The sequence below is a fragment of the Aedes albopictus genome, chromosome 3 (assembly GCF_035046485.1).
Source record: "Aedes albopictus strain Foshan chromosome 3, AalbF5, whole genome shotgun sequence".
NCBI classification, from domain to species: domain Eukaryota; kingdom Metazoa; phylum Arthropoda; class Insecta; order Diptera; family Culicidae; genus Aedes; species Aedes albopictus.
In genome coordinates, this window is record NC_085138.1 from 133,823,021 (window position 1) to 133,850,966 (window position 27,946).

At 39.0% G+C, this 27,946-nt stretch overlaps 1 protein-coding gene across 2 annotated transcripts; it reads right to left on the minus strand.

The window, feature by feature from the left end:
- Positions 1–131: 131 nt before the first annotated feature.
- LOC109428065 (uncharacterized) lies at positions 132–27,928 on the minus strand. 2 transcript variants are annotated; one of them, XM_062857745.1, is made up of 5 exons: positions 27,776–27,928; positions 19,216–20,550; positions 14,139–14,263; positions 12,768–13,450; positions 132–10,561 (listed from the first exon to the last, which is right to left on the minus strand). In XM_062857745.1, exons 3-5 carry the CDS (start codon positions 14,239–14,241, stop codon positions 10,043–10,045), a joined length of 1,305 nt encoding a protein of 434 aa, XP_062713729.1. In that variant the 5' UTR covers positions 14,242–14,263; positions 19,216–20,550; positions 27,776–27,928; the 3' UTR covers positions 132–10,042. The 2 variants fall into 2 exon arrangements, with proteins under 2 accessions (XP_062713729.1, XP_062713728.1); XM_062857744.1 differs by lacking the exons at positions 19,216–20,550; positions 27,776–27,928 and adding an exon at positions 17,668–18,715.
- Between the last annotated feature and the right edge of the window lie 18 nt (positions 27,929–27,946).

Consider the following 27,946-nt stretch of genomic DNA (forward strand, 5'->3'; position numbering starts at 1 on the left):
TCATTGACTGAGAGAAAATATCACTCAAATTCCAATGGACATCTTAACTACTGAGTGTATTAAGTTTTTTACCTTTTAATTCCGCCCGCTAATGCTCATCCTTTGACAGATTTATTTATTTATTGTTTAGTTATTCAACGGATCATTTGAGATCTAATTGAATCTTAATCTATGGGTTATACAAGCAAGAAAAACTGACACATTTTCAATGTAATATAAAAATTCAAAATTACACTACATACATCTAACTAACAGCCAGGGTTGCCATTATGCCAGATTTATCTGGCACTGCCAGATTTTCAGGTGGCAAAAGGACAAAAAGAGAAACCATCGATTTTGCCAGATTTTTTATTTCAAGCCAGATTATTGATCAACGAAATTCCTCCTTGATGTTTGAAAATGTATCTTATTGATCTAGCAATTTTTAGACAACTCAAAATTCTGCGTCTTTCATCTAAATCTGTTTGTTGAAAACTCGTTAACTTTCTTGCACATTCAAATCGATTGCCGTACTGATTTTTCAGATGAATAAGATTATAAGATTGTAAAATTATGTTATCTTAGTCCAAATTACATTTGCATTTTCGATACATTTATAGAAAGATGTGTTACACAGCTTGTATACCATTAGATTAGTGTATAGTTGTTTTGGTCGAAATTGTGAATAATTCTTGATTGACTAAAATAACTAAGTCGGTGAAGAGGGGAAAAGACAATGAACATATATTTTGTTTTGCATATTCAATGCAGAAATAGTCCAGTTAGCAAAATTCTTTCTAAATGACTGTAAACATTTTGCGCATTGAACACAACACTAACATTTAAGATAATTTTAATAAACTACTGATAATGACTTTCATCATTCTATATATCACATTGTTTTTTGAAAGGGATTCCAATCTAATAGAACAAACACTATTGAAAAACGACACTGTTTTGTTATTCAAATTATAACAATTCAGTAAAAGTTTGATCAAAGTTGAGGATTTTCAAAGCTATGTGTAGTGCCAGATTTTGCCAGATTTTTAATTACGGACTTGCCAGATAAGTTCAAAAATATAGTGGCAACCCTGCTAACAGCAACAAAACAAGTTATTTGAGGTTCTAACGGTGCAGTGGTTCCCATGCGCTGGGCTTCTCTTGGAACTGTCGAAAGCATATTCCTTCTGGCCATGTTGACGAACATATTGCGCGATCTCGGAGCGAAGCATCGATCCCAACTTTGAAAGATATGCATGACAGTAGCGACGTATCCTTCCAATTTGGGACTAATTTCTTCACCACTAAATCATCATCGATGCCAAGAGACTCAGTTACCATAACCCGAATTTCGTCTTCGGTGACGTCGTTCTTGATTCGCGTAAAGAAGAGCCAAAATTTTCCATCTGCATTTTTTCAGTAAATTGGTCACTAAAGTCACTATTTTCGTTAATCTGACTACATTGAAAGACATTTATTGTCAAAATTGTTGGACAAATTTTCCTCAGAAACCTCATCCTTTAAAAAAAATTCGGCTGCGCCGCTTATTACACTATTATTATTGTTGTCTTTATTAACCTTTATCACGTTGAGAGAAGCTCGGTTTGGATCAAAAATGATCTTAAAGAGGGTTAATGCAAACTATAGCTATGGGCCCATATAGCCGAGGCGGTAAACGCACGGGTATTCAGCATGACCATGCTGAGGGTGACGGGTTCGATTCCCGGTCGGTCCAGGATCTTTTCGAAAAGGAAATTTCCTTGACTTCCTTGGGCATAGAGTATCTTCGTGCCTGCCACACGATATACGCATGCAAAATGGTCATTGGCAGAGGAAGCTCTCAGTTAATAACTGTGGAAGTGCTCATTGAACACTAAGCTGAGAAGCAGGCTTTGTCCCAGTGAGGACGTTACGCCAAGAAGAGGAGGAGCTATAGTTTTCTCGTATTTTCTCTTTTTCTATAATAGGTAACATTGCAAATATTCCTCAAGTATTTTCATTTAAAATTTCTGTTCAATTAATCACCCCATATCTTCGTGTTATTTCAAACTGTTAAGAATTAAATGTTTGGATTGAGTTTAGCGGATCGGAGTACGATAACACATACCCAAGCACGTGTGTAGTGCATTGTATTGGATCAATTGGAAATATGTAACTCATGAACTTTTATAGTAGGTAAAGAATAGATTCTTGGTTTTTTTCAGAACTATTTCTATTACAAATGCGTGATGAATTTCTGATGAAACTATTGGAGGTAGTATACTATAGCACACTATAGTGACAACATTTTTTTTTCATTGAAATCCGAAAAAGATTATAATGAAGTTTATTTGTGAGCTATACCGTGAATCGCATATCTATCCTATTTGTATAGGAAATTCCGCAAAGCTGGGACTGATATGCGATTCACAGTAGCAACTTCTGATGAAAATCTTTATGTTTCTACAAATATTTTTTCATGAATCTTTCATTAATCTCTGAGCTTTTCTTGGAACCTAATTTTACCAAAATGTCATCCAGTTGGCGATGGTGAGGTTCAACAAGAAATCTGCCAAAGTTTCTTTTGCAAAATTTGTTCAACTTCTGTAATGATGTCCGTAAAACATAGATCAGTTTTTCAACTGCGTCTTCGAGAAATTGATTGAGCAGTTTTTGCCAGAGATCCAGTTTCTCTAAAATATTTCTGGGAAAGTTTTCCAAGAGTGCAGTTTGAAAATTTTCAATATTCTTTGCAATTTATTTTAACCCTCTACTTACCTCTAAAGTACAATCGATTTTCGGCGAACTCGAGACAAACGGAATTAGATGAATATGATAGAATACCCAACTAACATTTTCAGCGCTATAAGCTTCAGTCATTTGCTTTCTGTCGTGTAACCATCGAGTAAAAGTAGTCAACGCTGAATAAAAGGAAAGCTAGTCAAATATAAATCATAAGCAAATACATGACTGCAAAACAAGCACCATACAGCTACCAAACTCGGTTTTTAGAAATCCATTGCTTGTCACTGGGGCTGCCTTTACTCCACTCTATTCCAACTCCGGGAGATTTCCCGGAAGATGTGAAAACTTGAACACATCGAATAGGAGTCCCCACTAACAAAACAGTTGCTACTATACAGTACAATTCGTTATATCCCCAAGAAAGAAAGAAAGAAACTGTTGGTTTACCAACACGGCTTGTCGGATATAAACATTATTGTCAAAACAAACTTTAAGCGGGATATATAGCTACTACACAAATCCTTTACAGCTATCCATGTCTGTGCTGTGAAATTATTTGGGTTGCTTTTATTGCACTTTAATTCAATGCCGGAAGATTTGCCGATTTTGTTCAAGAACTCCATCTGCGATTTCTCAAGGAATTGTTTCTGGTATTCCCGTACGAATTCCCTGAGAAATTCATCCACGAATTTCTTCAGGAATTACTCCAGGAAATCCTTTGGAAATTCTTCCAGGATTTTTGCTAGGAATTCCTTCTGGAATTTTTCCAGAAATTCCGCCAAAAAATCTTCCAGTATTCCCTCTAGGAATTACTACAGGCATTCCTCCAGAAATAAAACTCCTCCTGGAACTTTTTTAGTGATTTTCCAGGGATTTCTTAAAAAATTCGTTCGAGGATTTCTCCAGGAATTCCTCCAGAGATTTCTCTAGAAATCCCTTCGGGAATTTCTCAGGCGATTTTTTCAGTAATTTCTCCCAGAGCTCCTCTAGAGATTCATCCAGAAATTGTTGAAAGAATTCTTACAGAGATTCCTCCTAGAATTCCTTTAAGGATTCCGCCAGCAATTCCCAAAGGAGAACCTCCAGCAATTCCTCCAGCAAGGATGGGAACACTCACTTGCAAAGAGTTACACTCACTTGCTATTTTCTCTGCTCAGAAGCGTGCAATCAAGAAACGATATATGGACGACTTTTTCCTTGTGATTTGGTCTTAAAGTTTGTCAAAGAGAGTAGGGGTCGCACACGCAAACCAAAGTCGTAACATCTCTTTAGGAAATTCTTTGAAGATACCTCCAGGAAATCCTGCAGAAGTTTCTACAAAGATTCTTCCAGGAAATCCCCTAGGGATTGCTTCAGAAATTCTTCTAGAATATTCTCCAGGAATACCTTCAGGAATTACACCAGGAATTTACTCCAGGAGTTACTCCAGGAAATCCTTCAGAACACTAACGTGCGCAGGGTTCTTCCTTAGGGGGCCCGCATAATCACGAACTGTAAATTTAACGTTTCTCATTCTGTAGATTACTATAAATAATTGTCAATTAACCGTTTTTCAAACTGTCTGAGATAACAGTAAACTAACCATGCTACGTACAGATTTGCCAGTTTGACAAATGGTAATCCGCCAAATAACAATATGTGCAATAAGGCAATCCATGACGACTTTTCGCGATGGGGGTGACAGCCAAAAATGTAAACACAGTGTGAGTACAACTTAACAAAGTTTCGTCAAGTGTCGTCGGTGCTTAACAAATTCCTTTGTGTTCAACTGTCACCCCGATCATCGGATGTCAAAAATCCATGGTAAACAAAAAAAATCAGCTGATCGCATCTGTCTCGTGGATTGCCTTATAGGCGGTTAAGATAGGTTACCATAAAAAATCGCTCGTTTTCTCGAACAAATTTTTCGCAAAACAGTAAAGGATATGGTCAATTTACTATCCAGATTTTCAGACAATTCACTGCATGGCAAATGGTTAGAGAACAGTAAAACAATGCATCTGGAAGAAAACCGTGCACTGTATGGGGTATTATAAATATATGGTTTTTCATAATATTTTAAGCTTATGATATATTGTTCTGCTATATTTGAACCGTTTAAAATAAGAAAGCGGTTAGTCGTTCATCGGATTTTTTTATTCACAATTTCAACGCCCTATTCTGGGTTCGGTAGCACCTGTGATGATTAAAACTAATTGTAGACCTTTCTCCGGTGGGGGCTTATTTCTAACCGCAGGGAACCCTGAATATCCGTCCACAGTAGGACAAATTCTTCCAACTCCGTTTGGGGAACCCCTCGCAGTCGTACGGTCAGGCTGGATCAGGTTCCTTTAGTTGACTTCAAAATTCTGCAAAATAATTTGCATCCGTGAAATATTGCTCGTAAAACAAATTTATAAGTTATGCAAAACTTACCCTTGTTTCATCCAAATCGTTCCAAGTGCGTCGAACTGTTTATTGAGGCAATTAATTTTCACTTGATTGTTTACCAAACTTGCGGGCGAAAGGTTGTGATTTTTTTTCTAATTGCAAACTGCAAAGTTCGATTGCGGTACAGATACCAATGAAAGCTATTGTTTGACAAACTGTTGAATTTCAGTGGCATGCAGTGAAATGCACATGTGTAAGTGTGCTGCGCAAATAAAATCACAAACCGTTTGAGAAACGGTCATTCTGTATTGCCACCATATCTCCCGAGTTTTCATCCACATACTATTTGACCATTTCTGTACAATATGATATGTTGTTACAACTTGGAATGGGCTACATAAACCGTTCTTTACAATCGAATGTTTCGAGATTCATAGTTACAACAGAAAAGCACCTGTTCGTGGTACCGTAACAGTAACAGATAAAGGAGACATACTGTGTGTACTGTAATACAAATTGTATTTCACTATGCGGGTTCAAGGCAATGCGAAACTTGAATATGAAGTCATTATCTCGACTCTTATAAAATTTTATTAACGTATCAAATAGAATGGAAAAAAATCAAGAAAGAAGGAAGATAGAATTTCAATCTTGGACAATTAGTGCTACTAGAGTTGGAGAAGACTCCATAGAATTCTATATAGAAAATTTCGATCGGAATCATTGTTGCAATCTACAGAGATTCCTCTAACGATTCGTGAATGATTTTTTCCAGGAAATGCCCCAACAGGTTCTTCCAGGAGTTCCTCCAGAAATTCCTCCAAGATGCCTTCAGGGATTTCTTCCAGGAATTCCTCCAGCAAGTTCTAAAGGAATTTCCCAGAAACTATTCCTGGAATTCCTCCAGGGTATCCTCCACGGATTCCTCCAAGAGTTTCTCCAGGATTTTTTCCAGGAATTTCTTCAGAAGTTCCTCCAGGAATTTCTCCAGGAAGCCTCATATATTTCTCCAGAAATTCCACAAATAATTCCTCCAGGAATTTCTTCAGTAAACATTCCAAGAATTCTTCCTGAGATTCCTCCTGAATTTTCTTCCAGGGTTTTTATTAAGGAATGTATGCCAGAATTCCTCCAATATTTCCTCCAGGGGTTGCTTCACGGATTCCCCCAGAAAATCTTAAAGGAATTTCTCACGGAACCCTTCAAGGAATTCCTCGAGAAATTCCTCTAAGAATTTCTGCCAGAATCCCTCAGTAATGTCTCCCGGAATTCTTGCAGAAATTCCTTGAAGATTTCCGCCAGAAATTTCTCCAGGAAATCCTCGACGGATTCCTTCAGGAATTTATCCAGGAAATTTTCCAGGTTTTTTTTCAGGACTTTCCTCTAGGGACTCATTCCTCAAAAAATTCCTCCAGGAATTCTTTCAGAAATTCTTCTAGGAGTTCCTTCAGACATTCCATCAGTAATTTCTTCAGGAAGTCTCATATATTTCTTTAGATATACCTCAAATAATTCCTTCAAGAATTCCTCCAGTAAACACTCCAAGGATTCCTCCATAGATTCCGCCTGAAATTTATTCTAGAAAAAACCTTTTAGGAATGTCTGCCAGAATTCCTTTAATATTTCCTCCAGGTATTCCTCTAGAAATTCTCCACGGACTCCTCCAGAAAATCCTAAAGGAATTTCTCCCGGAACTCTTCCAGGAATTCCTCGAAAAATTCCGCAAACAAATCCTCCAGGGAATATTTAACACATTCCTCCAGGAATTTCTTCAGGAATTCCTCCACGGATTTATTAATGAATTTCTTCAGAAATTCCTCAAAAAAATCCTCCAGGTATTCCTTCAGAAATTCCTCGAGGATTTTTTTCTGACATTTCTCCAGAAATTCCTCCAAGATGCCTCCAGGGATTTCTCCACGGATTCCTCCAGAAACCCATAAAGAAACTTCTCCCAGAACTCTTCCTGGCATTCCTCCAGTGATTTCACCAGGAAGCCTCATATATTGCAGACTACATCTCAAATTGGACTATCACACTTTTTTTGGTACGCCTAAAAAGTGTGATAAAAGTGCACATTTGCCTCGGATCGTCTCGACGTCTTCGGTGCACTTATTCCTCCATTTTCAAGGAATAAGTGCACCGAAGACCTCAATTCGATCCGACGTATCCCTGCGCTGCAATCACACTTTGAAGGTGTGTGCACACTATTGTGTCAGTCCAGTTAATGATTCCTCCAGGAATTTCACGAGTGAATACTCTAAAAATTTCTCCAGGGATTCCTCCTGAAATTTCACAACGTCAAGGGTCCAGGCCCGTTGCACGATCACCCATCTTTGGTTGGAGGTTCTTGGTAAAGTTATATATTATGGTCACTGCATAAGCACAGGTTAAGTTGCAGATGCGAAATAAATTTGAATCAATTGCTTGTATTGCACATCATTAAGCTAATCAATATACATACACTAACTCGAATCGGGTTTCGACATATAAAAGTAGGTAAAAGCTCCATTTTTGCATCCCAGATCACTTCGGATTTTAACAAGAAGCATAATACATGTTGCTAAATCTTTATACATTGTTTTTCAACCAGTACTATTAAGTCTTTGTGACATTTTACTGAAAATCTAGGTACTTACAGTGTCGTCAGAGTGGCCGAAATTATCCAAACAGCACATGCTTTTCTTGATCTATCGTATAAAGAATGCAAAACTTCGGAATAAATGAAGTTATTTCCGGATGTTACGCGGAAACAGGGCCCAGGAATTTCTCCAGTAATTTCATTAGGAACTCCCCCAGGAATTGCTCATGGAAATCTTTCAGAAATTATGTCAGCAATTCCTCTAGGTATTTCTCCAGGAATTCCCCCGAGATTCCATCGGGAATTGCTTGAGGGATTCCTCCAGATATTTCTCCATGAAAAAGCTCTTCAGGAAGTTCTTTGAAGATTCCTTCAGGAAATCCTCCAAAGATTCTTCCAGGAAATTCTCTAGGGATTTTTTTTAGAAATTCTTCAAGAATATTCTCCAGGAACTCCTTCAGCAATTTTTCAGGGATTCCTCCCAGGTATCCACTAGGGATTTCTTCAGAGAGAATTCTTCTGGAGATTCCTCTAGATATTCATCCAGTAATTCTTTCAAGAATTCCTCTAGAGATTCCTCCAGAAATTTCCACAGGAATATCACCAGGAACTCTTCCAGGAAATGTTGGAGGCTAGTCCACCATAGCCACGCAGGTCATAGCGAGGCTAGCTCCATCGATGCCTTTTTCTTAATAATAAATAAAAAAAGAACGCAAGACATCTTTCATCAAACTAGACGGCTGCCGACTGATACCTCAATCAGCAACCGCTACACTCTTTATTCACTCCAGGTATATACAATTCGTCAATCTTCTTCAATAACAACATACCTACGCCAACAAATCTACCTCGCTCCAACACTCCAAACTCGTACCTGAAGGTTCGACGCTACCCGAGCGTTCAACGCTACCTAACTTCCAACACTCCTCCTTAGCGTCGCAACCTTCGAAACACGATCACCTCCTCCTGGCTCGAAGCTCCTCCTCACTCCAACGCTTGGCAAGTGGACCAACTCCGACGCTTGCACCAGTTCTATGCCAGATCCGAGCTCCGACCAGGTCCATCTCCGAGCTCCACATTCATGTTGTCTTCCGGATCACTCTTCTTGTCGCCAACCTCTTCGTCTAGGTGCGACCACCGAGCTGCATCCGATCCAACTCACAACAATCCTCGAGCTCCATCCGGTGACCAGCCAGCAGTCATCCAGTTGACCCGTATCGCCAACATTCCCATGGATCCTGTCCTTCGTTGCAGCCAGTCCATCCGCCCAAGGATCCCGTGCTGCGACTCCGCGACTTATGCGGCCGATCCTTCTCCCGGTCGATACGTGCTGTGGAACACGCTCCTGGGTCCATAACGCTCCTGGAACACGCTCCTGGGTCCATAACGCTCCTGATAACCATTGAGCCACGCAGGCCATAGCGAGGCTAGCTCCATCGATGCCTGTTCCAATACAATTCGTCAATCTTCTTCAATAACAGCATACCTACGCCAACAAATCTACCTCGCTCCAACATTCCAAACTCGTACCTGAAGGTTCGACGCTACCCGAGCGTTCAACGCTACCTAACTTCCAGCAGGAAATACCACAGGAATTTCTTCCGGAATACTAGGGATTCCGCACGAGTAAATAAAAACCCTTGATCTTTCAGAAATTGGTCACCGCTACCAGCACCACGTTAATTTGTGTAGTTCAGGCAAGCTTTTTTAACGTATTGTACAAAATACAACAGGGTTAAGGGTTAAATAAAGCTTTTAGAATATAATGTTATTATATTCAATTTCATCGTGTTGCGTTTAGTTATAAAAGCTAGTAGGTACATAATTACTAAGGGTGCTAACACTCCCGCCCCCCCCCCCCCCCCCACCCTGACCAGAAAGCAGGCTACGCCCTTGCGCCACACGATATGAACATGCGAAATGATCATTGTTAGAGGAAGCTCTCAGTTAATAATGTGGAAGTGATCATAGAACAGGCTGAGAAGCAGGCTTTGTCCCAGTGGGGACGTTACAAAAAAGGGAAGTTCTCGAGGTTGTAGAGAAGCAGTAGCTATCCAATGTATGTATGTGTGTTGTGGACTCAGTATTATCTTTGTAAAATGTTTATGCTAAATGAATTTATTATTGAGAAAAAATATGTAATTCGACAAGTTGAAGTTCCTGTAAGTAACTACGCATCCATGAAGAAAAAGCTATGTAGATTATCGCACAGATGGAACTATAGTGATTGAAAGAAGAATATTTCATTGTTTTTTTTTTTTTCAAAGACAGCATACTTTATTTTTCCAATATTATGTTTCATGTTTCAATGAACAAGTAGCCTGATTCTCGTACGCGTATACATACATTTTATTTCTTTCTCTGTTCTATTCGGTTTTCAAAAAAAAAAAATCAATCCAACTGACTTACTCCTTTCGTCATCCACAAGTGATCAACAAGCTCATTCCTCATTTCATAATACCGTTGAGCATTTCTGATATTGTTGCGATCCTCGCACATTTCATTGAATGTGCGTTGCGGTACTCTACTGAACCCAGCAGTTCCAGAACATGGCATGTCTGGGTGCACATTTTCCACCTGGTTACGCAGTTCCGGATTACTATGTTTGAAGTGTATCCGCATGTTGTGCAGGATAATGCATGTCGTAATTATGTCCCGCATGCTTTCCTCGTCGAAAAGGCGGCAGGGATTGACAAGAATTTGCCAACACGCTTGCAGGATGCCAAAGCATCGTTCAACGTCCTTACGAACGGATTCTTGTCGTTTGGCGTACAGTTTTGCCTTTGCTGTTTGCGGATGTGAGATTGTTTTCATGAAAATAGGCCAGTCGGGATATATGCCATCGGCTAACAAATATCCTTTGCTGTATGTTTTTCCATTCATCTCCCATTGGCCATCCAGCATTTTGTTCTGAAAAACAAAAAATAATTGTCATCTAATAAACAAATCTAACGCTTGCGGAGTATCTGCCTATAGTACGGAAGTAACAACACTCTACCTAATTACTACACTGCCGTTTGGTCCAATAATAATTAGTATGCAAATGTCAATTAGGTGAACTTTGGGTACCTAGACCTAACTGCAAACTAGAATATAGGCTAGAGAAACTGGTTCACCTAGCGTGAATGAGGATGAAGCATCTGTAAAATTTAGCATTTTTTATATGAAGATCTACTTTTTCTCTTCGTTTAATTCATCCACATTCATCCAGTTCCTCTAACCTATTACTACCGTGGGGGTGCCCTAATTTCATGCGAGTCCAAATTTCACTAATTCTAAACATCAACAGATCAACGGAACCAATTGTTGAATTGTCCGTATTTCACTTTAGATACTATAGTCAAAGTAAAATTTGGATAATTGCACAATTTAATTGTGTTCTGTAAATGTTATCAGTCAGCGAATTTTGATGCAGTTAGAATAAAATTTTACTGTATTTGATGAGATGGTTCGACCGGTTCAACCATCTCATACAGGTCACTAAAATCCAAAGCAGATCGAATGAGGTTTTATTCAGATGATCCAGATGAACTAGAAAATTATTTATTATAAAACAATTCTTGCGTTTAGTATCATACAGGCGTATCTACAATGATCGATTTCTCTTCGTCGATTTTCTCTTCGGATTATTCCGGAAAATACGACCAATATTTGGATGATCTCTCGGTGTATTTCAGTGAATGACGATTAGGACTAGCATCTAAAACAACAAAAATAACCAAAAATGATTTGCAAGCCAAGTTACTAGCCGAAGAGAAAATCGATGAAGAGAAATCGATCATTGTAGATACGCCCGTATGATACTGAGCGCGAGAATTTTATTTGAATAATTGAACTAGGTGTCGATAGTGAGCAAACGTTAAACTGGAACAAAAATCAGGCGAACGCAACGGATGAGCAGTGAACTATATATTTTTTTTAAAGACCACGTTGTACCGGAGAAAATAATTTAACTTTGTGTGTCATAGCCCTCGCTATTTGGCGCATACTCATAAGCAATACGTACAGCTACAACAATCATGTGAGTAACTACAACGATTAACCCCCCCCCCCCCCTTTCCGCGACACAAAATGATGCATGCTGGTTGCGGTGCATAGCAAACGCGCATGACATTCGAGCTGAGGGGCCAAAGGCGCAGTAGGGTAGGACGGGGCAAGATGGCCACCCGGGGCAAGATGAGCCCCTCCGTTTTACTACTTTTATGATGAATTTTGCCCAAACAACTTCATAATCCGTTAGAATAATGTCCATCCTGTTTGTAAACCTGATAAAAGGTACTTCATAATAAACGAATTAAACAATATTGTCAAATAAGTCGATAGCATGGAATTTTAGCATTTACTTATAAGAAATCATCAGAATAAAATAAGGTTTTTATGTCAGAATCAAATTTTTACCATAATTCTAGTTATCAGCCAACATTACTAGCTTACTGCAAAGCATTTTAATTTACATTAGAAAATATTTTCTAAAAACAAACATTAAAATTTATTCAATTTTAGTTATTTACCTATAGTGGGGTAAGATGAGCACCCCTGATGGTAATATAGAAAATATTTTGAAATTATTGTAATCCACTCAATAGTGCCGAACATAGGTTTCCGTAACCTCTGCAACTATTTGGTTGAGTAAATTTCTAAAAATAAGCAACCTAATAATCGTTTATTGTTTTTCGGGTCATTTTGTATAAAGTATTATAAAACCGCATTTTTTTTCAATAATCGAAAAAAATGATAATTTTAGAACGTGATACCATAGCTATACACAAGGTTCACTATATCAATCAGTGTATGACCAATTTATTGTTAAAATATTGGGATTTTAGTGAAGTGCTCTTCTTGCCCCGTAGCATGTTCGAACTGATCATAAAACATCTTTTTTGTTTAGTCAAATAAATCATCCTTATTGTGAATTTTGAACCCTCCCATGTTTATGGGTGGTAGAAAACAAGATATAGAAGAGAACTACTGAGAGGTACTTTGAAAAATTGTGTTAACTTTCAATAAACTCAACGTGATCCTTAGGGTGCTCATCTTGCCCCGCCCTACCCTAGCTACGCGCACGGCTGTGATAATAGCATGTTAACTTGAACATATAGCAATAATAGTGATATACCTCCACGATATCGTTGATCAACGGCGAACGGTCCAGCACGTTAATATCATTGCAGCTCCCCGGACAACCGAAAAAAGAATGCCAGATATATGTAGTTTTTGAAGCGAAAACTTCTAGTACTATGGTCGCTTTTCCTTCCTTCCCTTGATATTGACCTTTCAAGGCAACTGGGCAATTTTTCCAGGCCCAGTGCATACAATCGATGGATGCAACCATTCCTGGAAATCCTCTCTGGGTGTTTTCTTCCATCAAGGTTTGAACCTCTTCTTGGTTTGGAGGGCGCAGAAATTTCGGACCATATACTGTTATGATTGATTCGCAAAACTTTCGTAGGTTTAGTAATGTGGTGGACTCGCCAATGCGAATGTTCTCATCTAGCGAACTCGCGGATGATCCATATGCTAGCATTCTTAACGCAGCTGTGCACTTCTGAATTGGGCTTAGTCCGATTTTTCCGGCGGCATCACAACGGAGGGTAAAAAAAGCATCGTGGGACTTCAGATCTTCCACAATCATAAGAAACATGGCTTTTGTCATACGGAAACGTCGAATAAAATGTTTTTCATCGTATGTCGGATGTTCTCGAAAGTAATCATCGAACAGCAAACGGTGTCCCAATCCAAAATTGCGGTCAATATTTGGACGCCTTCCTGGTCGTGAGCCACGTGTTGACGGTGAGTTATCTGCGTAAAATAATAAAAAATAAAAAATCCAACCGTAGAAATACAATATTGAAGACTATCAATATAACACAAAATAGGATAGAATATTGGAATAACAAAATTAAATATCTATTAGCACAATACTTGCATTTTTACTTCTATTTAGTCGCAATACCAACATTATTATAACAGATTATAACCACATAAAATGATTATGTGAAATGCGAAAAACAACAAAACATATATCTATTTTAAGAATGGCACTCGGCAAAATAGTTCGTAATTAATTTTATTTGATCTCTTAAGTAAGGTGAGTTTGGGTATTCTCGGCAGCTTTGTTCTTTCCGTCATGAGGGATTTTTGTCGGCTGAATTACCTTAAACTTGGCCATATGCGGCAACGCAAATAAATAGAACTCATAGAAGCAAAGTCTCGGAATTTTCCTATGACCAAATCTCTCCATTAATTTTTATTTATTTGGCAACCTTTCAAACAAAAAATAAATAAAATGGGTAAACTGGTTCAAAAGTTAAAAAACCTTGATTTGGATCGGTTGAATCGATCAATCTAACGACGAAATAAAAAAAAATACGAGTGTAATTATTTTAATGAACTACAAACAATAAATCCAACAAGTTTCACGACAATCGGGGTGGCACCATATCGATTTTCTAAGGAATGGCTGTATATATATAGAAGATGAACATACCTGAATTATTCGACAGCAGATCAACTGCAACCTCGTCTTCATTGCCCAACGCCAAAGAAAAGACTGCCACTGCGCTGTCGACTATTTCATCATACCAACTCATGATCAAATGTTTTGTAACGTACCTAAAAAAATGAAAATAGGATTATGTTTATTAAAAAAAAACTAGAGCAGGAATCCTTTAAGAAAGTTTTGCCAATATTCCATCGGATTTATTTAATGCATTTCGTGGGTGGTTTTTGAAAATACTCAAACGAACATTCTTGACCAAAGCTTGAAGGACTTGCCAGCGCAACCCTATGGTCAGCTTAAAGTGAAGCTCCAAGAATTTATTTTGGCAAATCTGTTGTTGGTTTTCGAGCATTTATTCCGATGATTATGGATAAATTCCATAATTCTGGAGCTCGGTTTGAAAAGGTCGTATGTGCTTTTGTCGATTAAAAATTCGATCAGTTGGATTCGCTTATTATATGTAGCAAAAATCGTTGAAATTGAACAAAGTTGATACATACAGCAGAATCATCACAAAACAGGCTTTCCGTTCCATAATTAAAAATCTCCAAAATATCTTCCGTCTTACGTCTACCAATTGATGTTTATGGGCTTGCCGGACCAAGTCATGTAGCTAAGCCAAACACCCCACCTACAACTGTTGGGTAGGCACCATTGTCCCGCCCACTGGTCTTTTACAGCTAGTTGTAGGTGCATGTGTGCGTGTAAGTATTGGAGTGTGTGTGTGTGTCAGTGTTGGTGTATTGTAGGCGCCAACTCGTTCTAATCCACTCTGATAGCTAACACCCTATTGAACCATTACCCTTAAATTTGGCAATCTATCAAATAGAATGAGTTAAACACCTGTAAAAAACAGTCATTTAAATCAAACAAGGAATATTAGTATTAAACTGAGTGGTGCGAATAGAAGCGGTTTTATTTTTCAAGCTAGCTAACACACACCAACACACTCCCGGCACACAGCTTGTAAACACGCACGAGCGTTCAATTTTCTTGCAACCACCTCTCTCAGCGCGGTTGTCAAACACGCCGTCGCGACGCTGTTCGGAAATGGTAAACATGATCAATCCACCTTTATTCCAATTTTGTTCTCTTGTTAAAAGTTTATTATTTTCCATTCGCGATGGAAATTTCGACGGATAGTTGTTAAAAAATAGCTGAAATAGGCTCAAAACAATGTTTACCCTTCTCCTCGCTTTCCAACGGCTTGACAGCGGCAAATGGAGATATCGTGACAACAGATTTTATTACATCCACAGCACCTAGATAACAATACTCTTCAATCAATCACACAGGTTCAATAAGGTTTAACATAACCTCAATCTTCAATGTTTGGCTCCCGATGTTTGGCTCCCGCTAAGAGAGCATATTGAGTCAGTCCGCGACACTCAGGTATTAAAGCGAAGATACAACGAAGCAACGCCCCGAACCTCGAGAGCACAAACCCCAAGAACCAAATGACAGGCAGCGCCGATAAGTCGATCGACTGGCTACCAGGATTTCCCCGGGAATGTCTCCATCCATGAGGAACTTCTCCGGGACTTCTTCCAGGAGTTCTTTCGGAAATTCTACCATAAGTACCTCCGGGAAGTCTTCCCAGAGGAATTCTTGGAACGATTCCCAGAGGAAATATTAGTACAATTTCCGGGGGAACTCCTACAAGAACAGTAAAAACTGCGGGATGATTTCCCGCAGTATCTTTTAGGAAGATTTTCCGGACGAACTACTAGAAAACTCCATGAAGGAATTCCCTGAAGACCTCTTGAAGGAGCTCCTGGAACAATTTCCGGAAGAACTCCCGAGGGATCTACTGGAGGTTTTCACGGAGTAACTCCTAGAAGAATTTACGAAGGAATTCCCCAAGAATTCCTGGAGGAACTCCTTAAAGAATTAATGGAGGAACCCCTTGAAGAATTCCCGGAGGAACTTCTGGATGAATTCCTGGAAGAACTCCTGAAAGACTTCTCGGAGAAGTTCCTCATGAAAAAAAATCCTGGAAGAATTCTCGGAGGAACTCCAGGAAGAAATCCTTGAAATCCTGGAATTCCCGAAGGACCTACTGGATGAAACCCTCCGGAAAAACTCTTAGAAGAATTCCCAAAGGAACACTTGGAAAAATTCCTGGAAAACTTCCCGAAGGAACTCTTAGAAGAATTCTCGATTGAACTTCTGGAAAAATTCCCGGAGGAATTCCTTAAAGAATTTCCGGAGGAACTCCTGCAACAATTCCCGGAGGAATTCCTGGAGCAATTCCCGGAGCAATCCTGGAACAATTCCCGGAGGAATCCTGGAACAATTCCTGGAGGAACTCCTGGAACAATTCCCGGAGGAATTCCTGGAACAACTCCCGGAGGAGCTCCTAGTAGAATAACCCTATAAACTGCTGGAAGAATCTCCGGAGGAACATTTGTTAAGATTTTCCGGACGAACTACTAAAAAATTTCCTGGAGGAATTATCTGAAGACTTTCTAAAGGAACTCCTGGAAATGCCGGAGGATCTCTCAGAGGGATTACCGGAAGAATTATCGAAGGACCTACTGGAGGTTTTCCCGGATTAATTTATAGAAGAATTCCCAGAAAAGTTCTTCATGAATTCGTGGAGGAACTTTATGAAGAATTCCTGTAGGAAGTCCTGGAAGTATTCCCGGAGGAAGAATTTCCGCTTTAGATTTCCGCAAGAGTTCCTCTAGTAATACCCACTGGGAATCTCTTTAAAATTCCTGAAGGAATACACAGCGGATACTCCTGAAGGAACCCCAGCGGAAACTCCTGGATTAATCCGAAAACTCCTGAAGGAATCATCTGCGGGAAATCGTAGGGGAATCTCTAGCGAAAACCCGTAGGGGAAACCCCAGTGGCAACTTTTAAGAGATGGATGATGTACGGGAATCCACAACTGGAACTCGTGGAGGAATGCCTATTGAGAACTCGTTGAGGAATTTCCAGCGGGATCGCATACGAAATCCCTAGCAGAATTTCCTAAAGAAAAAAGCAGAACGTAAATTCTCAAAGGAATGCCTAGCAGGAATTGATAGCGGATACTTCTGGATGAATCCCCGCGGGAACTTGGAGGAATTCCCATCGAAAACTGCTCGAGGAATCACCATAAATGTTTCACTGGGAATTCCTCCACTACTTCCCACTGGGGATTCCTTCAGGAGCTCTTAATAGGAATATCTCCAGTTTTCGCTTATGGTTCCTCGTGGAGTTCTCGATGGGGATTCTTCCAGGAGTTGGTTGTGGTTTTCCGCTGGGAATTCCCCTACGGTTTTTTTTTTTTTCACTAGATTCCCCGCAGGTGATTCCCCACACCCAAATGATTTCATGAAAATCCCCAATCGCAACTCCTGAAGAATGCCGAGCGGGAATTCCTAAAGAAATGCACAGTAGGCATACCTGGAGGAATCCCCAATGGTAATTTCAAAAGGGATTCACAGCGAGAATTCATGAAAGAATCCAGAATGCACAATGTAACCGGAAGGAGCTCTTGGTAAATCCCCTAAGGGGAACTTCTTACCTATTAGTGTCCCCGGCGAAAATAACTGCTGGCCTCCTTGCACTGGATTTTTCTATTAGCGAGACACTCACGGATGACGTATATCGGGCCGAGCCTTCTGGAATCCGTTGGGCATTACCTGAATAATTCTGAATTATTCGCGCGTTTTTTCGGGTGATGTTCCACGTTCACACAAAATTTAATCTCCACGCTGATATTTACGCGCGACAAAGCGATGACAACCGAAAATGACAAGTTGCTGTTGTTTATCCAGCCTGATCGTTCAAGCGTTCAAACGTCAAAATGAATTTAGAACCAGAGAAATCCTGGTCCAAATCGAGACGAAAATGGACCAAAAGTTATGCCAGTTCCAAAAAAAATAGATCGAACAACTGGTATAAACAACTTTTAGAACAAGATTTACAACACCGGTGCACGCTAAAATTTTCAATTTGGTCCAAATATTTGGAACAAAACAAGGATTTGGACCACCAGTGAAGTTGCCCTTATCTATCTATATCTATATATATAAAAATGAGTTTGAAGTTCTTTTGAGGCAACAAAACTCAAGAAAGGATGAACCGATCAGCATGGCTCTTGCACGGATCAGTTCGTATTCGAGGTGATTGTGTTTATATGTAGAAATAGTTATGAAAAACAGTGAAAAAACATTTAAAAAATGTAAAATTACTGATTTTCTCATGACGGGGAAGAAATTCAACACGATTGCAAGAAAACCAATCTAGACCCGCATAGATTTTTACAATTCATGTTATCGTACATATCATACGTTCAATTCAGTGAATGATAATGATATAGATAATCATAGCTTTATGATTGAATAATGCTGGTTGTAAAATTGGAACTATTCAATACTATTCCGGTATCATAGCACAAATGATTATGATACGTCTAATGATCATTATATGGTTGTTTATAATATTTTTTTCTTCATAAACGAGAAAATGCAGCACTTTTTTACACTAATAGAAAGAAAACTCTTCAAGACTGCACTTAGCGAGAGTCGGGAAGCAATTGCTTCAGTCTCCTACATATTATGTTTCCAGTTCAAAACCGAATTAGCGACATTTTTTCTTTGACTTCCGCTGCTTTTGCCTTGTGTTAAACACAATGTCGGAAGTGGGGCGCTGTATTGTACACCTGGTGCTCTATACAGCGCCCCACTTCCGACATTGTGTTTAACGCAAGGCAAAAGCAGCGCAAGTCAAAGAAAAAATGTCGCTAATTCGGTTTTGAACTGGAAACATAATATGGAAAAGCTCAATATAATCACTTTTAGAGGTCACTTTTAAAATTTGGAAACATTCTATTTGGCACCAACGTTTGTTACCAGCTTTATACGAGACGCAAAACGGGATGGAAAGTCACGTTTTATCCTCTCCGCCGATTTGGGCAGAATGGGAAACTTCATCAGGAAGGAACTCCATGTACCGTGCCGTGGAAGGAATCTTATTTTTCTAGGGCACTGTACATCGGCGGCATGATAGGTGGTCACTACGTAGTTGCAATTTCCTAGTTCGCGGTCGACTAATAATTGAACTAACTTACCCTGTCCGGCTGTTCCAGGTGCTTTCACATCATTGGCATTAATTGACCCGCGAGCACCGTGCAGATATAGCCTACAAGCAACGCGCGAAGGAAAATGGAAATCCCAGCACCGTCACCAGTTCGAATCGCGATCCGAGTAGCGGCCCTCAGAATTTAAAGAAAAAACCTTCAGCACAAAAACAAACACAACTTGACGTCCGAACCTCGACCTCGCTTTGACAGCAGTGGAAACTGCAGGGGTGTATTTTTTTTTCAAGTCGATTAAGTAGAGTGTTGAAATATTTCATATTTGTTTTTATTATTCGGTAAATCGTTAAATAAATGATAAACTGATTATAACATGAATAATTTAGCAAAATTTTTGTTCGTGAAAAAAGCCATTTTTGAATGGTAACTATACTTAACAACCCATTCGGTTTATCATTCAAATTCCGAATATGATAACTCAAATCATCGATATGATTCACGTTTATAATATTATATCATCCATTCAATGTTACCACGAATAATCAAAAAACGATACGCTTTATCACAACTTTATGATACCGTTTTATTCGGGGAGTGCGGTGCTTAAATGAGCTCAAAAGCTGTCAAACCACCACAGGCAGCAAGACAAAGTTTGCCGAGACAGCTAGTTAATAAATATAAATGATCAAAATTAACACTCATTTCAATATTTTATTTTATGGATACTTTTTACAATTTGTTTTAAATAACAACTAACTGTTACGAAACATACTGCATAGAGCGCCCGGTGCGATGGTTCCAGATGTTCCGAGACGATCTTGATCTTTCAATACTTCAGTTGCAGTTTCGACGTACTTTTCCTTCTGCGTCATGAATCCACCTTCTCAGCCGGAGGAACCAATGGCGCACTTCACCAACAAACATTTAATAAGCGGGAAACTGCTTGGGAAACCGTCACCCGGGGAAAACTCGTTGGTTTGGGCTATCCGTTTTTCTCCTGGAAAACTGCCTAAGATGCCGGATCTCGTCTTCCAGATTACATTCCTGCGGATTCCTTTATGTTAACTTATCGATTACTAGCTTGGCTTATTGTCGTGGCTCAGCCGGAGGAACCAATGGCGCACTTCACCAACAAACATTTAATAAGCGGGAAACTGCTTGGGAAACCGTCACCCGGGGAAAACTCGTTGGTTTAGGCTATCCGTTTTTCTCCTGGAAAACTGCCTAAGATGCCGGATCTCGTCTTCCAGATTACATTCCTGCGGATTCCTTTATGTTAACTTATCGATTACTAGCTTGGCTTATTGTCGTGGTTATGTTCCGGGGTTATGGAAGGAAGGCAATAAAATGGTAGAGGTGGCGCTGGCACTGTTGGATGGATAGCAAAAATAGTTAAAGGAAATAAGGTGCTATCATGGGGTGGGACACTCATTAACATTGGCGGTAATCACCATTAATAGTAGATTAATATTATATTAATGCAGTAATATTGAGGATGCACATCAAGGTAGTTGTGATTTTCTCAATCATAAATACTACTGCAACTTCCATCAATCTAATCATCAACGAAGATCATTTACACCTTCGACGCATAGATAATGTGCTGGGCACCGAAATCAAATCCATCCCTAATGAATTTAATTTTAAAGATTCTGCTAATAATCTCGGCAGTAACATTTTTGGAAACTTTACCGAGAATTCTGGTACAAAGTCTTTCCAATTCATCCATTAGTTCAGACAATCCAGCTTTTTACGCTTGATGAGGGGTGATTATTTTTTGACAGGTGTTGCCGACAGCCCATGCAGCAACACAGTAGCCAAAAATTTCAGTTCATTGCTCCCGAATTGTCAAAAATTTTCACTATGAACTATTTCAGTCGATATGGACCAGTAGGTCTGTGCCATAAAAGGGAGAGAGAAAAAAAAAACTATTTCAGCTAGTAGTAACGTTTGTAATGAATAAAAACATCATTTCTTTTTAGGATTGTGATCATTATCCGCCACATTCAACCGTAGAAACAGTTGATACCGAGGAGCTGCAATTATTCTTTGTTACGCCCGCTCAGTCCCAGGCCCAAACATTCCACCGGGGCTTCGCAAGAAGAGGGAAAACAATGAATTACGATTGATGGCTTATATTGGGAGAATCCTATCGGCCCTATTACACCTTTAATTATGGGTAATTCGTGTATGGTGTCAATGTGGAGCCCTGATGATAATGCCTGGTGCCCTGCCGCCCGGTCGTCCAAACTTCCGTTGAGCCCTCGTGGAGTGGCTTCACCGACCGGAGTTGCACGAGGGGCTCTCGACTGTCGACATGGCTTTCCTGGCACAATTTGTCCACCGGGCTCACATACGGATACGGGACATTTTTGCTTCACATTCTACCAGGTTCTCTTCCGAAACCTGAACTTTCCTTCAGTTTCCGTCTGAGGTTGTGGGTGTGTAGTCTGAGCGTGAGTCTGAGTCTCCGAACTCAACTCAGGAGTGTTTAACCTCGCCGTCCGTATAAGATTTCTTTAGTAATTTTATTAATGATCCAAGAATTTCCGACGTTATTCTGGGAACTTTCACCGTAGGATTCCAGTGGGAATTCCCGGAGTAATCATCGGTGGAAATTCCTGCAGTAATCGTTGGTTTGACTTCCTGATTAAATCGTCGGTAGGAATTTCTGGAAAATTCCCCGCTGGGAATTACCGGCGAAAAACTTAAAGGAATCCCGGGTTGGAATGCCTTTAGGAATTCTCAGTAGTAATTCCTGGAGCAATCTTGAAAGGGAACTCCTGGATGAAAAATTCTCACTGAATTCTACAGTAGTTTCTACCGAAAATTTCGCCCACTACCGCCATACATTGCTTATGGGGAATCCTCGAGCAATTTCTCCTTAAGCAGTATCTTTTGGTCAATCTTCTATCAGATCCATCCAAAAATCTGCTGGCGATCACTTCCGGGAGATGTTTACGAGGCAATCCCTTTGATGTATTTATAATGTTTGTTGTGGCGGTAGCAATGGTAACAACAGGTGAAAATTTCTGACAGATCTGGAGCAGTGAACTGAAATTTTCGGCAACTGTGATGCTGCAAGGGCTGTCGGCAAGAATTGTCAAAAATGAATCACCCCTCAACACAGCGTAAAAAGCTGGATAACACCAAATTCCAGAAATTGTAAATGGAAGTCTTCCGGAATTTAGTCAAGAAATTTTCTTTTAAAGCAAATTAAACTACAAATTAGCGGCGGGTGGCCTGTCGGTCATTCAGCCTTCCAAGGGTTTCCTTGCAAACTTCTGCTTGTAATTTTGCACATGAAGCAACCGATGATTATTTAGGGTCTGTGTCAATTGGCGAATTAAAATTAATTTTTACTTAAATTTGACAGTTCAACACTTAAACTTGACAGTTTTCCTAAGGAAATAATTATCGAACTGTCAAGTTTAAGTGAAAATTAATTTTAATTCACCAATTGACACAGACCCTTAATAAATGTTAGCCCGTTACCCTCCAGTAGTTCCCCTAATCCGATCTTTCCTGTACTGTCAAGTTTTCGTATATTTCCTGAAATGTTCACACAAATCCCGTGTTGTCCAGACCGGAAGATGAAAGACACGCAGTAGGGCATTAGTATATGAACCAAATTTGGCTTTGTATGAACGCCATCATTAGCTCTCACTAGTAGTATACAGTCATGTAGGACATTGCCCGGCTGCCACTGAGACGAATTTCTTTCGATTGTCCGACCTGCAATGAATCAGCCATACACTGAAAAAAAGCACACGATCGATTGATGTGTTTTGATTTGTGAGCTGAGAAAAAAGCGTACACGTTAGACTGATGTGTTTTTCCTGCGTATGGTATGTGTCCCAAACATTAGATAAATCTGATTTATAACATAGATTTCGCAGCCAAGCTTACATCACCGAATCAAATGTAATTCACTTCAATGTAATCCCAACTAACAATCGCAAGCCGCAAACCAGCATGCATGCTGAATTGTTGCTTTATAATAGTAATGATAGCTGAACTAAAATTATGCTGTACATATTACTGTACAAATGTTTTTTCAATTGAAAAAGTAGCCAATGTTCAACCTTTCGAATCGGTATCAACAATTATAAATTTAAACACTTTTCAAGCGTTTAATAATATTTTTATTCGACTTGCAGTTATTTCTTTACAAAATAGTTTAACAAGACCTTTTTCTGCTTCTTGTCAAGTACATGCAAAAACTAGAACATGTATCTGTACAATGTGTTTTTCACAAGTCAAATAAGCGCTTTCGTTTCATCATACTTCGATTCAGGGTACAGGATGAAAAACACGTGTTTTTTATTGAACAGCAGCTGAATTAACGTGTTCTTCAGTTGTTAACCATAAACAGAACATTATTCACCACTGCTGAATAGAAGTCAAAGTGTAATCATTATACAACCACGGGAAGTTTATGTTTTGATTTGAGCGCGTCAATTCATCATCTCTAGGATGGCGCAGATATGAAGGCAAACGGCTGGCAATCGATGGGTCTCGAGTTCGAATCTTGATTTAGGTAAATGTATTTGTAGTTATTATTTCACAATAGTTGTTCACAGCATAAAGTGTCAATCATAAAGTCTCGTAGAAATTGAAAAATTTTGCATTTTATTTTTTTTAATCATTTTTGCAGTAGCTGAATAACAGCTTTACTATCAGTTTGTAAAATGTTTAAACTACAAACAGTTCAGTAGGTGCACAACACTATGCTTTATTGTTTCTCCAAATTTGTGTGAACAAAACCCGAACAAAGGTTGTGCCTGAAAATTATCCAAATGTTATTCAGCACCATGCTGAATTAATTCGTCGTAAAGGTGCTTGTAAAAAGAGTAATTGTTAGTTGGGATATTTGTTGCACCTGGGAATCGAGTAGCTCTATCTTTAACTGAATGCAATAGTCAAAACATTGTAATCTCATATGTTATAAGATTGAAATTGGAGTAATTTTTCAAGTGAATTTGCGTTACTGTTTCTATCAATTGTATTCCATAACTTTTGACACATGACCCATAAAAAAAACCGTCAAACTTCAACGGTTTTTCATCATGGCCAGTCAACTTGTGGAGAGTTCAAATAAGGAGCAATTTTGTCTTGTTTTTACGGTAAGTAAACAAATATAAAATACTATAAAATTGAAAAGTAGAAACAATCATATAGAACAAATTCCATTCATTTATGTTTACATAATACTATTTTTACAGGCATAACGAGTAAAATCCGTGGGTCTAATATTGATGGAAACCTCTGAGGTGAAAAGGTGATTTGCAGCAGCAAATACTCGAGCAAATAGGAGAATCTACTGCTTCCGTAGTCAGCATCCGTCGGCTTTATACGTCGACCTCCGTAACTTGGCTGGTCACGTCGCAATGAGGCGTGCGAGGTTAAGTAGGACTGATTCTGCTTGGACCTAAGAGCCTTTCATCGTTCGGGGATACTGGAAGCGATTGGCCCAGGACCGCGTCTATTAGCGGAGAAGGATGCTTTATTCGACGTAGATGGAACGAAGCGAATAAAATCATCCAAGTAAGTTACATTTAAATTGAATCGCAATAAATTGTAATTACTACAGCCTTCGAGTTTCAATTAACAGAGCATTTTCTTCACCTCTATAGTGCACATATTTTCCGCGAGCTATTTTTTGCTTTTAGGATTTAGTTTTGAATAATAAAAAATGTGTGAAAGTAATTCATCCTTCAAACATCATTTGAAATTCAAAACTAAAATCGTAATTGTAAAATATGAGCTCGCGTGATATAACGGCACTTCATATTGTAATTTTTGGCTGGTGGAATACGGGGAGCATTACATGAAATCCATATGCCTCACAGCACGAAATTCATATTCACCATAATATGATATCAATGTATTTGCACTACCCAAGTAACCACAAGCATTATATCATAACATTAATTCAATCGTATTATAGTTTAGCTAATGCAACATAACTTTTATTTTACATCTGTTAAGTAATGGAGCGTTTAATCTACATTATGAAAGCATTGAAGCATTACGAGATTTTGACAGTTCTGTATAGTTCTATAGAGCCGTTGTAAAATGCTTCATTGCATTACCACGTTAAAAGCTTTATAGCAATCAATAATGCAAGCATTTATTACTTTATATATGCCTTTACTAAAGCTTCCATCGTTGAAAAAAGAAAAACAAACCAAATTTTTCATGGATTGCTGCTCAGATGCTGCTGTTTGAAAATTTATATTATATATGGGTTTTTGGGCTTCTGGTTGGGACAAAACAATCAGATGCTGAGGGAACAAAAATTATGTGGGGTATCGGTTTCCTTATTTAACATAACGCCCCGAATTCATAAAAGGAAGGATTAAAGCGTTGTTTGTATTGTTTATTATTTATTGTATTTAGGTAGAAGTGAGCACGTATGAAAACAAAAAAAAACTAAATCAACACAGACAAATTTATATTCGAGAGTAACATAACTGATGGCATTCAGACCCCAGCACATTTTTTAGAGTTGCTGAAAACACAACTCAATAAGGCACGAGCTAAGTATACGTTACTTTATGTTGCACATTGTTTCAGGTGCAAAGTACATGGTATCGTAGCACACAACGTTAGCGCGTCCGAGTTTCATCGTGGTTCAGTTTCAGCAGTCTAGGTTCAATTCCCGAAATACAATAAAAAACATCAAAGTGAGAGTATCGGAAGAAAAATGAAAAACATACTTTTTTTCTTTTTTGACATGATGCATTAAGTATGCATTCCATACGATTTGATTGCATTAGCTATAAGGTACAAGCATTTTATATGCTTTAGCAATCACCACAGTAAAGTTTGCTTTAAACCAACAATAGTAGCGCCACTTTCGACTTTAAGCCTACTTTAATGGTGCCTATATGACAAAACAACTTTATATCGCATGTAATATAATACACTATAAAGCAAAATTGATGCTCTATATACAGCGTCATGGTTACTTGGGTAGATTTCCACTAGATCGAAAAGGCATATCGATTTGCACTTCAAATCAAATGCATAAGTATATCATTCAAATTCCATGTAAGATACACATGAGAATAGTGTGGATTGTTGGTAGTTCAGAGAAAAAATGGTGTTAGTGATTCTATATGTTTCACACGTGACATTCGTGGGTTTTTACAATTTGCGCAAATTTATATGTAAAACACATTACTCAGACGTGTAAATTTTTCTGAGTGTAGAGGAATTAGGGATTTTTTTGTCGTATCGAAAGCTTAAAATATTTTGGAAACTTACGGCTGTGAATGTTGTGACATCTATAAACAACGGCAAAAAAGCAATGATTACTTGATAATATTTTTAATACCAGCATTAATATCGTTAATATTTCTAATACGAGATCGAGTGTCCCACCCCATGGGTGCTATCTATATATATAAAAATGAGTTTGAAGTTCCTTTGAGGCAACAAAACTCAAGAACGGGTGGACCGATTCGCCCCCAAAACGACGATTCGACCGCTTGGGAGTGTTGTCGTCGTGGTGATTATGCTTCCCGAAAGCAATGTCAAATTCGTTCGGGGTTTCAAAACATTGGAAAGAAATTCATTATTTTTACAGTCAGATTGAGATTTATGAGTAAATGAGTGTGATCAGAAGGTATAACTGTTTATTCTGAGCATAACAGTATTTTTTACGGCAGTGAAAACTATTTAGAAGTACGATATTTCTTGGTCTGAAAATCGTTCAGGCGAAGTGGACAGCAAATCTAACCTAGAATATCCTACAATTCTAACCTCAACTCCTCACTTGCACAAGCCGGATCTCATTTTTCACGGAAATAGTGGAACAAAATGCAAAACTAATGTACGTGCGACCGAGGTAATCAAAAGTTCTACCATTCCCACTTAAAAAAAATTGTCGGATGTGGGTTGTATGTAGGAAAAATAAAATAATTCCCCCAACAGATTAGGTTAATAGGTATGTAAAAAAGGTAAACATCATCAGTTCGGTAGTTGCGCTACCGAAAAAAAGATGGGTAACAGTATGTTTTGTTTTGCCCTTGAAAGCCAATCGGCATGACTCTTGCATGGTTCGATTCGTTTTCGTGGTGGCTGTGTTTTTATGCACAAAAAGTTACGAAAATCCACTAGAAAAGTAAAATAAATGATAAAGTACGGATTTCTCATGAGCCGGGCAGAAATTCAGCGTGATCAAAATTAAATCAATCTAGAGTGCGTTGCTGCGACGACCTCAACAGTTGTCAAACCACCACAGCTTGGCAAGACAAAGTTTGCCGGGACAGCTAGTAAATTATATAACTTAGAGCAACATTAACGGCGGCTACTATTCGAGCAACCCGCGCAGCGCTACCATTTTGACTTAACCACCCTTTTCCACACCGGTAGCAATCAAATTAGACACCCTGATTCGTATCGGGAGGGCTGTCATATTCTCATAGAATTTTTAGCAGCGCAACTGTCCCGCTACTATATTTGGTCACCCACCCATAGCGCTACTATTTTGAGAGCGCATCCAGCAGCGACCGGTAAAGTTTGCTGCAATGATGGAGGGCTGCCAAACGGGGTATAGAAGCGCACCGTTAAAGGTGCTCTTTACCCGATTATTGAACGTATTTCAGTAATATTCATGCCAGGATATACTTGGAATGTATTTGCGATTGTGAACTATTACTTAAACGGCGAAAAACGACGGAAATTCAAGCAACCGCGTCGTTAGCTGGGCAGATGAACTTCAATCTCGTGCAAGATCTTGTGTTTGTTTTGAAAT

Excerpts from the sequence above, each read along its gene's own strand:
- LOC109428065 (XM_062857745.1), bottom strand. The coding sequence starts at position 14,241 with ATGAGTTGGTATGATGAAATAGTCGACAGCGCAGTGGCAGTCTTTTCT. Across the intron at positions 13,451-14,138 it reads TCTGCTGTCGAATAATTCAG|ATAACTCACCGTCAACACGT; the intron begins GTATGTTCATCT and ends TATTTTACGCAG. Across the intron at positions 10,562-12,767 it reads TGATCAACGATATCGTGGAG|AACAAAATGCTGGATGGCCA; the intron begins GTATATCACTAT and ends TTTGTTTTTCAG.